Below are 11405 nucleotides of genomic sequence, written 5' to 3'. Positions count from 1 at the left end.
ACGTTAAACCGCGCTCATTCATATTTCCCCTGGGACAATTGTAAGTCTGTGTGTGTGTCTGTGTAAAGTTCACTGTGTACAATACGAGTTACAGGTATTTGCAGGTTTGGTTTATCCAAGTACCTACTGAAATATTTGCCAGTTGGGACCTACGACATTTAGTTGCCAATTAGGATAAGTTTTTAGTATATGGCAAAAAATTTCACAAATAATTTGCCTAAGAATATGAACGAAAATAGGATTTTAATAAATATTAATATGTATTAATTCGTTATTGAAATAAATAGAGCTTTTAGCTGGTCACAATGGTTTATAATGCGGAATTAAGGGAAGCCAAAGGTAAAGTCGCAGGTTGGGGACAAAATATATTCAGGATTACCAGAAAATTCTTGGCAAGGCAATGGTGATTCACCTCGTTGTATCCAATGAAAGTTTAATTCATTATTTTGTGTAAACAAGGATAAGAATATGGTAAGGACAAAAACTTATAAGCGATTTTTCAAATGTTTTGTTTGAATATGTAGAACATTCTAAATATAAAGTTCAAATCGTTCAAATATAACAAAAGCATGCAAAAGTAATGCAACTCAACTTATGGACAGCAAAGTCCTCGTCAAACGAAATTCTCTTCTCTTTTTATCATAGTTAATATCGACTTGGCTCTTTATGGATTCATCAACGTAAGAAAGTTTGGTAGAGTATATCCCATTCGCATTCATATGTTATCAACAATATAATAGAGTTCCTGGCATTATTCAACTTCACTTTCACCTAGCCTGTCGCGTAAGAAGCCTATTAAATATTCAAAAGTATCTGCAAAAGAACTGCAAAGCAAAACAGAAAAAAACAAAGGAAAAACCTCTAAAAAAAGTAAGCTTAAAGAAAGAAAGATTTTCAAATGTTGCTGGTGGAAAAATCGCGACTCTGTGTCAGCTGAGTTTGCTTTTGTTTGGGTAATTTTCTGTTGAGCCTTAAGTTCTACGTTGAGGAAAATTTCTTTTCAATTTTTTTCTGCGCCTAGCAATTCTTTTAGATTGTTTACGAGGCGTATGCGCGATATATTTGCATACATTTTGTTCTTGTTGCTGTGGAAATTGCGCATACGCCGCGTTTTGTTTTCGACTTGCTGACACAGTTTCAGTTCTTCCTTCCCCGCTGGCTTCAGCAAGCTGGCAAATCAATTTGCTCTGCACATTTGCATAATAAGCAGCAGAGGCCCAGTTTGTTTGTCACTCAGCCTGTCACTTGATCAATATGTGTGCATGGGCATGCTCATAAAATGGCACCCGCAATCCCACAACCACCACCACACTCCCACCTCTACCACCCTAATCGTGTATTACATTCTTTGTTTTCTTCAGCTGAAACCAAAAAAAAAAAAAAAGCAAAACCAAGAAGGAAAATGAAATTGTGTCACACAAATGTTGTGGCCATGGCAGGAGGGCGAAGGGTTTTTGGTTTAGGGTGACGGGGTCAAGTGGTAAATCGCAAACTGAGCCACTCGAATGCGGCATCAACCTTTCTGAACCCTTCGCGCATAAACACAACATGGCGCCACCGTAGCAACAGCAACAGCAGCAGCAGCAAATCCAAAAATGTAGTGGAATAATGGCATTATTATAGATATATAGAGTTGGATGTGTGTGTGTGTATATATAAATATATTTTAAGCATATGTTATATTTCATATATCCATTCGTAGAAGAAACTATTTGCTTGAGCTCTGTTCTCCAAAAATGATTTCCTTATTTGCAATATTTCAATTATTGCCTCACAGAAAGAGATGGAAAATAGATGATTTTCTTTCCTACAATTTTAAGCTTTTGGTTTTAAATTAGCATTGAGAAATAAAGTCAGCTTTGATCAAGCCAGGTCTATGTGCGAACCCCAACTTAGATTAATCTAGGAAGCCAAATCCGATATGGTCTTTTGGTCTAGAAAGCTTTGGAAAGCTGGTTAACCTACAACTTGAACCGCTTCAAAGAAGTTGCAATAAGAATTGCAATTTTTGGTACATTTTTGTTTATTTGATTTTCAGATTCAAGTATTATTTATTAGAAACTCTTTCAAGTTTTAGCCACAAAAATTTAACATTTGCAAATAGTTATAACTTTGACCATTTTCACAGGGATAGGGAGTTGTGGTGGCAAATGAATGGAGTTTTGTGCATTTAAAAGTTGAGCATATCGATATTATATTTCATATTCGAGACAGAGCAATGCACCCCAAAAGAGTAAAACTTGACAAACATCAAACTCAACCCTTTAAATGTGACCCCCTTCCCACACACACGCACACTCACATACCCAGAGAAGCACACACACACATGAAATTCAAACAAATGGCAAAGTTAAATTTGAAAATAATAGAAAAACTTTTCACAGTCGCAACAACAACAGCAGCAGCGGCGGCAACAGCAACAACAAGAAGGAGAAGAACAACAATAACAGTAACAGTAACAACAATAACAATAATGCAACTGAAATGAAACTATTTCGAGTGAAATAAATCTGTTAGAATGTGCAAAACTCTGCCATCGCATTGCGGCGGGCATTTTGGGTGGGTGAACTGGGTGAGCCGGGCTGGCCTGGGCTGGGCAGAGCAGACGAACTGAAAAACTGGAGACAACTGGGGGAGAACTGACGGAAAGAAGGAAAAAGGAGATAGAGAGAGAGCTACTGGGCAAAACGGGGTGCACAGGAACCAAAAGTGGAATCATTTTTATTGCCAAACGTGTTTGTTGCTCAATTTAACTTAAAGTGCTGCCAATGCTCGTCGTGTCTGTGTCTGTTGTGCATAGCAAAAGAATAACAAAAAACCAAAACCAAATACATCGATAGAAGAAACTCGCACAGTTTGGTGTGGTTGATGAAAGATATACCCTTTCACATGCACCGAAAAATCAAACATCTCTTCATTTAGCGAAATTGAAAGCTAGTTTCAACTATGAAAGTGGAAACACGTTACAAATCGATTTCCATACGTTAATACTATTAAACGATCTCAAAAAAATTAGGTTTATTGTGTAATGTTTTGTATATTTATCTCCGTAACTTAAGAAAGTTTTGTTATCTGTAGCAATTATTTTTAAAACCTAAAATTTACTAAAAATAAAATTGAAATGTCCAAAAACTTCCGAAATTGTGGAGGTAAAAGATCCAATTACATTTCGATTTTCTGTTTTAAAATATATATTTTATGGGAATCTTCGAAAGAATATTGCTTTAAAGGCTGCACAAAGAGGAGAGCAAAAATCATTGAGTTCCATCAACAGTCGTCTGTAAATCAGAGCTGTTAAGATAATACAGAATGTAGTTTTAATGACTAACTTTAATTCAATGGTTATTCTGCTTTGAAATTTTTATATTTGTATACCTATTTCACAAATTTATTATTTGCCTATTCAAGTTATTAAGCTACCAAAGTCAAAAAGTAAAGTGACATACCCGACTTGAAAATGCTTAGAGTAATTTCAAGAAAAACAAACGAAAAACTTTTGTTGGCCATTGGACTGATTGTGATTTGGTCAGCGCCAATGCATAGGCAGGGAAATCATGAAATATGTATATATTTAGGTGGGCATATACATACATACATATCGATATACAAATATAATATAAATACCTATATAAATGTACAATATACAAATATGTATATATTCTTTGATGATATTATTATTTTGCAGGCATTGTTTCGTTGGCCAATGTCCATGTTCTAGTATTTATTATGCTGTACCGAATATCGCTTTTTGGTTTCTGATTTGAAATCGATGCATAAATAATGGCATTGTCGTTGTCTGGGTTTTTTGCCATCCCATTTTTTGTGTTTTTTTTTTTTTTGCTGCGGCTTGTAAAACATCGATGAAAAGCTAACAATAATGGTGACAAAATCCTCTAAAAAGAAAACACAAAACAAAAGGGGAATTGTGCGAAACTTTTTCAATTGCACCGATAATAAAACGAGAATACAATTTATGCAATAATGCAACAAAAGTTAAGCAAACGAAACCAACAAATGAAAAAAAAAAACCCTACCCAAAAACAAAAAAACACCAAATCAACAATCAACAAACAAAAGGGGGCAAAAGGATCAAACAGAGACAAGAAACCAAAGCAAACGAAACCGAAAAGGGGAAAAAGAAAGAAATTCATTTTCGTGCCGCTTGCCAATTGCTACATTTTCGATTCGTACACCGAATCAACCGAAAAGTGGCAGTGACAATCGTCGTGCAGCAGCAATAAGGTGACGGCACGCCCATTTAGCTCTAGTTCAACGCCCCCACGACGACATTTACGTGACTTGTTTCATAAACAAACAGCAACGGGGCAGGCAAAATGGCACGAAATTGCCAATTCTCTGCGAAGAAACAAGCCAGAGGACAAAGCAGTGGCGAAGGGCAACAAAAACAACAAGAGCAACAACAACTATGATGATGACGGCGACGATGCCAGGACCAACACCAGGTGCCCCATATGTCCGTGCATGTTGTCTGTCTGACATTGAGCGGCGTCAATTTGCACTTTTGCATACAAGTTGGTAATTGTTTCCGCCAAGTTCTCCAGCTGCTTACATGTCTCCCTCTCTCCCTGTCCCTATGATTGCACTGTTTCCAATCTTCTTGTGTGCAATCATGGCCGCCATTTTTAATCATTCAAAAGTCATGGCAGAAAAGGGCAGCTGCGTCCATCTTTCAGTCAGAATTTGCCTTACTTCTGTTCGGCTGTCATTTAACCAACTCTTTAACCCACATTTGCGTTCCCAGCTCCTAAATGAGACCTGAAAAGACATGAAAGTTTTCTCATTATGGCCCACACCCACATATACATTTATACAAACTCAAACACATACATACACCATTTACAACGAAAAAATACTTGTCACCACTTTGCCCAACCAGACAATGAGGAAGAAGTGCATGGGTGCGAGTGCAAGTGACTGGAATTTACCCATGTAACTATATGTATAGACAGGTGAGACAGAGAGGCTCTCCTCTGCATTTGGCTCTACCAACACTTGTGCCAAATGGAAAGAAAAGCAGGGAGACAAGTTTTTCCAAGCAATTTTTGCGTAAGGCAAAACTTTTCATGCATATTCAACATCATTAGAAAGTCACGACAAAGTAGCTCCTGCCAAAGGTACCCCCAGGCATCCAGAAAACCAGAAGAAGGGGCCACACAGCAGACACAAGTGAGAGGCAAAGTAGTAGAAGCTACTAGTCCCCTTAAAGGCGCCAAAATGTAGGCTATAATTTATGTCTTTGAAAATTTTTCACCCTCAAGCAGCAACGAAAGCGAAAACTAACCTAGAAAAAAAAAAAAACAACATGCCTTCTACACTTTGGCACTTTCCATGTAACCTCGATTAGTTTCAACGTAAAATTGAACACTTTAAAAGCTAATATTGAAGAATTTAACCAAGTAAACGAAACCATTTAAAAAGTTGGGCTTCATCCATGAATGCAGACAGTGTTTGGCGACAAAGGTTTAATTCCGAAAGAGGTTTTTTAGTTTGTTGTATCAAGCTTTAAATATAAAGATTATAGAACTAGATACAAATTCTTAAAGACATAGAATAGGTCTCTTTGGAACTTTAATTTTTACTGCCCAAATAAGTTCTGATGTTTAATTTTTAGTCATAAGATCATAGGTCATCAAATAAAATGAAACTTTATCTAGCTTTTGAAAATTTAAATAAGAAACTGAATGAATCAGGTTTTTACGAATATGTTAGGAGTCAACTTCCTCCTTCTCTTGTGTCATTAAAAATCATTATATTTATTTGTCTCATATTTTAGTTTTGTAGCAGCTGTAGTGTATGTGCCATCAGTCAAAAGGACTTAACTCACTCGTCCCTAACCTAGCCGAAGGTAACTCAACTTAAAGCTCCTTGGTGCTTAGTCTATTTGCCTGCTTTTCTTTAGAACTTGTTTTAATTTCTTGTTATGCGCTCGAACACGCAACTAACCTCGTTAAGCAAGTTGAGCTTCAGCCCCACCTGAAGACGCATGTGTGAGATCCTGTTTAAGGCTCTAGCTCCTATTACGCAGTGGCAGCGCTTTAGCCTTGGTATTAACACTTTGTCATGTTTGCTAAATGCTTTCTGAACCTGCTGCCTGACCTGCACAAACACACACACACAGACACACCGAGCCATACACCATATTGCGTGCGTGCGCAAAAAGCACCAATTAGTGTGCATGGCAAACTGCTGAAAAAAGAGATTTTGATATTAGTTAACACGGTCTTTGATTTTGCTGCCTGATGGATTTCTGTTCGTTTTTCTTTATTACCGTTCGATTCGTACTCAATAATATTTATATATAGTGCGCATTGTGTATATGTGAGCATTTATTGCTTGGCACAGCAATCAATTGGTGGTCATAAGGCCAAAAATAAATAAGACTTAATTGTGCTTTGGTCAGGGACAGAGGCAGTTTTGGGAGGCCGTCGGCACTCTTTGCATGCCTAAAAGGCTGTTTTATGGACAGATTTGGTATGCGGGCCCCAAAACCATTTAAAGGTTATCCCAGGCATTATTTTATCAAAGGGAATTAACACGCATAAACAACAACAAGAGCAGCAGCAGCAGCAGAAGCAAGAGCAGGAGTAGCAGCAAAGCCATCGACAGGGATCCCTTATCGGAGTCACCGTCAGCGTCGTAGTCCTTGTGGCCCGTTGCAGCAGTTAAACGCACGCACACACCCGCATGGACATTGCGTGTGCACTAGGTACAACAACAGCAACACAAACAGCCACTGCCAACAGCAGCAGAAACAACAGCGAAGGGAATCAAATCACGCATACGCCATGTAAACCTTAAGCCAGAAGCTAAAGGTCGTTTGGCCCTGCACTATAAGAGCAAATAAATAGGGGGAAAATAGCCAAACAGCTCTTATCCCTCTCTCATTCGCCATGTCTTGTAGGGGGACTACATTTTGAATTTTACTTTCGCTAAGAAAACAGAATTTTTAAAGCAGTTTTGGTTATGGGTGTGGCCAAAGACAAAATCGAATTCCTTTTCGAGTCCGCCAAATCGGAAAAATCTTGAGGAGCATTAATAATATAAATAGTGATGTGGATATACTTATGTGTCCTTGGAATTTATCACTTTGATTGATTGATAGATACATTTAACAATGATTAAGATATATGTATAACAAATCCTGACTTTATCCTTGTGAAAGGTATGCTTCCTCAATCCTTATTTGACTTAATCTTATACGCCTCTTTCGACCCATATGCTAATCAGAATTGGTTGCAATTTACAAATCTGCAAAATTGGCCTCTGATTCCCACAATTTATCACTTATTGAAGGCTTAACCCTATTGAAGCAGTTTTATTTTTTTGTTTTGGTGTTTTTTGATTTGTCAGGTCTAGATCATACTTAGCTTGTCATAAGCAGATGCCAAAGCCCCTGCCCGCCTTCTAGTCGAGAAGGCGTGGTCGCCAGCATCCTTTGCTCCCTGCTACAAATTGATCATAATCTGAGAGTCATTTATCTTACAAACACACAACAGGCAGACAGACAGTGAGCCAGCAAAGGAGGGGCTTGGGGGTATGCTTGGCGGCTTTAGATGAATGACCACGGATGCTCGCACGATTGGGCAGCGGTGTCATCCACTTCCTCCTTGTCCCCTCTCCACCATCATATGAATGACACTGTCTGAATGAATAGCTTTGTTTGGATAGATGAATTGCTTGGCCCGCAGCCCACACCAGGACCCTGCAGAGCCAAGAAAGAACAAACCCAACAGATTTGCTTCCGATTTTTTTACTTTCTTCTTCTCGCTTTTTTTTTTGGTTTATGTGCTAATTTGGCAATTTGTTTATCGATTTTGTTGGCTTGTTTTCGGTCAATCGGGTCGTGTGAGAGGAAGTGCTAAATCAATAAAAAATCACTTAAGCTTAAGTGCTGGAGGGAACACGGAAGCAAACTATTCAAGCGTAAGTTTCGCTTCAAAACTTTCCGCATAATAACGCGATGCGATGCGGTGTTTTGTGATTTATTATTTTTATGTTGGTTAAACTTCACTTTCACTTATATTTACTTACTGCTAATTAAAGTTAGAAAAGTGTTAAAATACTGCTGGCAGCATTTTGTCTGTGCAGCCCTGGAACTAGTTCTGTCATATTGACGTTCCACATGGTCTGGTAACACTAATTCTGAGCTTGCATTTTTTTGTGTCATTTATTAAAAAACTGAATTAAAGAGAGTAAAATATAAGCCATGAGTTCATCAATTTACACCAAACCACAAGTTTGTCAATCAGCAGTAAGTAAAATCTATGATCATGTCTATTTTGGCCTTTGTGTAATTGTATATTTTAGGCTCTCCTGGTTGAAGGCTGCCGTCTCCCAGTGCGTTTGGAAAAGGAGCCCGATAATTGGAAGCTTGCGGAAATAATCAGTGTCCGACAACACGAAGAGAAAGTGCAATTCTATGTGCACTATGTGGATTGTAGGTGTATAACTTTAGAATACAGCATTATTTATCTAGTATGTATTCCCTTATACAGTTAACAAGCGATTGGATGAATGGATCAGTGAGGAAGACTTTGATCTCACACAGGTGCAATTTCGAAAAATTGATTCCGATATGAAGCGTAACAGTTTGGCCATTGTCGATGTGGAGATGTGTGATGCCGCTAGCTCATCAAGACCTCAGAATCTTAATAATGACGATGCCGCCGAAAGCATCAAAAATGTTGCACTTATCGAGCTCGGTCGCAATCGCATTGTACCCTGGTATTTCTCTCCATATCCAATAGAGATGACAACTCTGCCATGCATTTATCTTTGCGAATTCTGTCTCAAGTATGTGGCCAGTGCAAAGTGTCTGGCTCGTCATTTGGTCAAATGTAATCTCCATCATCCACCGGGCAATGAAATCTATCGCAAGGATTCGATATCTTTTTTCGAAATTGACGGACGCAAGAACAAAATCTATGCCCAAAATCTTTGCTTGCTGGCGAAACTGTTTCTTGATCATAAGACACTCTTCCATGATGTGGATCCATTTTTGTTTTATATCATGACTGAATTCGATGCACGAGGCTTTCACATTGTTGGCTACTTCTCCAAGGAAAAGGAAAGTGCCGATAATTATAACTTGGCTTGTATTCTTGTTCTACCGCCGTATCAGCGTAACGGTTATGGCAAAGTGCTTATTGAATTTAGTTACGTCCTATCGCAATTTGAGCACAAGAGCGGTGCACCAGAGAAGCCCCTCTCGGATTTGGGTTTACTATCGTATCGTTCCTACTGGTCGCAAGCAATACTTGAGGTATTGCTTAGTCAGGTGCCCGTTGTGAACGAGGAAAGACCAAGCATCAGTGTCAAGTAAGTTGACCTTATTAAAAAATAAAAATCATTACTCACTTTTCATTTTTTATTTTATTTTCAGAGAAATTTCTGAATGTACTTCCATTAGAAAGGAGGATGTCATATCCACTTTGCATCTTTCAAATATCATCAAATACTACAGGGGTCAATATATTGCCTGCATCACTCCAGAAATTATCGAACAACATAAACGTTCTATAGCCAAACGTTCGATACGCATCGATATCAATTATCTACGTTATGAACCAAAAGAGTGGGTCAAGCGTCATAAATAGGTAATTGACAATAGAAAACAATTACGACATCCCAATAGACAAAGATGTTGATGGGATCATAAACCGATTTTGTACGAATTTATTAAGCTAGCATCTTAAAAACAAACAGATTTGTGTCATATATAACATTTTTTAAACTTTCTTTTCTTAAATCAAAACACTTTCTTCCCTGTCTTTAAGATCAAAGACATATCAACTGGCGTCTATTTCGTCTGTCAAATCTGGTAAAAAAACTTTTTTAATAAAAATATCAATCTAAAATGTTCATTATTATGCATACAAGTCGAAGCTTTTTCTTTTTAAAACTATCTAGTTTTGGGTATTAACTAAATTAATGCGGAGTTGAAGTATAAATCCTTTTCTGTATCATATTGATTTTTTAATTTACACTCTAAATGAACAGTTAACCAAATTAAAATTGTCAGTTGATTTGAGTACTTTCAAACCAAAGTCAACGTTTGCACTCCTGAGACTTCATGCATGTTTGTTTTGAACGCTATTTCAATTTGTAATCCATTATTGGTTCAAGGATTTCCATTGAAAATTAAACGTAACTTTTGAATGAAATGATGTTTGCCAATAAGATCTAAGGTAAATCAGTTGGCTATTCGACACAAGTTCAATTATTAAATCTCTCACCTTTGGGTCATTCAATTCATCTCACCAGCCAGCAGCCCTTTCGTTCATTTAGCTTTCACCCAAAACAAACATACAAACACACACATTGGGAGACATCCAAGGTGGCCAAATTACTGCCGGTTCATGTTCGAGTTGGTGTCGTTGCCGGGTGTTAGTGTTGCCACCTTGTAGCTGGACTTTTTCTCCAGAGAAAACAGAGGAGGGGATAGAAAGAAGAAAAAAAAAAAAGAAATGGCTATAACATGGCCGCACAAACAGTTGCAAATGTTGCATTTGCATGCATGGCCAGTCCAGTCTGACTGCAACACTGTTGCCGTTGCTTCAGTTTGTCGGCCAGTTGCCCAGGTGAGCGTCAACGTTGGCGTCGCTGCTATTTAGACAAGTGACATATGCGCCACACACACACACACATTCACACACATTTGGCCCGTTCATGCAACATGCAAAATGGTGTGTCAAAAAAAGGAAAGCAGAACTCCTTCCTCCCTTACGATCCCCATCCAAATGATAGTAAGCCAAGCACAGTGATTACAGTCTCATAATAGAAACCATATTAAACTTTTTTTTTAATAATCTTAAGTAAATATTAAAGTTTACAATTGGTTGCAATATTTTTAAAAGTGGTTGGATATGTACTTAGCTTTTAAACAAAGGCGAAATAAATACACAATTTAAATAGAAAGCATACAAACCAACATAGAACAAAAATTGGAGGATCCTTCGAGAACCTTTTGCCATAAACATAGCGAGAGAATTCGTTTACAATTAAATTAAGAACAAAGCCGAACCAAAAAAAAAAATGATAAGCAGAAATAACTTCTAAAATACGAAAATTTTACGATTGATTGAGATGCTTTTCGCATATGATTTACCTCCACATTTGTATTAATATTTAAGACTTTTATTGAATGAATTGAAGTTGTTGATTATTCTTTTGGGAGACCTTCTAGTTTTTGCATATATGCGAGTGTGTGAGTGTGTGTGTGTAACACTGTACTTAGTCGCTGTTAGCTAGCATCACAGCGACACCTGCGGCTATGCTCTGCTATTCTGCTGCTTACTTTGCGCTTAAAAGGAAGTGTTGGCAGTGCGCAAATTGCAGGAAACCGGACAACGGGCAAACGACGAGCGTCAAACAGACTAACGGGC

The 11405-nt window shown here is 37.9% G+C and overlaps 1 protein-coding gene across 1 annotated transcript; it reads left to right on the top strand.

Annotated features, from left to right (window-relative positions):
• The first annotated feature begins 8150 nt into the window (after positions 1 to 8150).
• On the top strand, positions 8151 to 9617 carry LOC137576779 (histone acetyltransferase Tip60-like). Its single transcript, XM_068290079.1, has 4 exons — positions 8151 to 8272; positions 8329 to 8458; positions 8517 to 9339; positions 9404 to 9617. The coding sequence occupies exons 1-4, from the start codon at positions 8228 to 8230 to the stop codon at positions 9615 to 9617; spliced, it is 1212 nt and encodes a 403-aa protein (XP_068146180.1). The 5' UTR covers positions 8151 to 8227.
• Positions 9618 to 11405: the final 1788 nt, after the last annotated feature.

The sequence above is a fragment of the Drosophila tropicalis genome, unplaced genomic scaffold (genome assembly GCF_018151085.1).
Source record: "Drosophila tropicalis isolate 14030-0801.00 unplaced genomic scaffold, ASM1815108v1 contig_1187, whole genome shotgun sequence".
NCBI classification, from domain to species: Eukaryota; Metazoa; Arthropoda; class Insecta; order Diptera; family Drosophilidae; genus Drosophila; species Drosophila tropicalis.
Note: the sequence above shows the minus strand (reverse complement) of the source record. Positions and strands in the feature narration are given on the sequence as shown.

Bases quoted from the DNA above. Each gene is read 5' to 3' on its own strand.
- LOC137576779 (XM_068290079.1), top strand. From the start codon at position 8,228: ATGAGTTCATCAATTTACACCAAACCACAAGTTTGTCAATCAGCA. The intron at 8,273-8,328 runs GTAAGTAAAATC...TGTATATTTTAG, and splicing joins CACAAGTTTGTCAATCAGCA to GCTCTCCTGGTTGAAGGCTG. The intron at 8,459-8,516 runs GTAGGTGTATAA...TCCCTTATACAG, and splicing joins CTATGTGCACTATGTGGATT to TTAACAAGCGATTGGATGAA.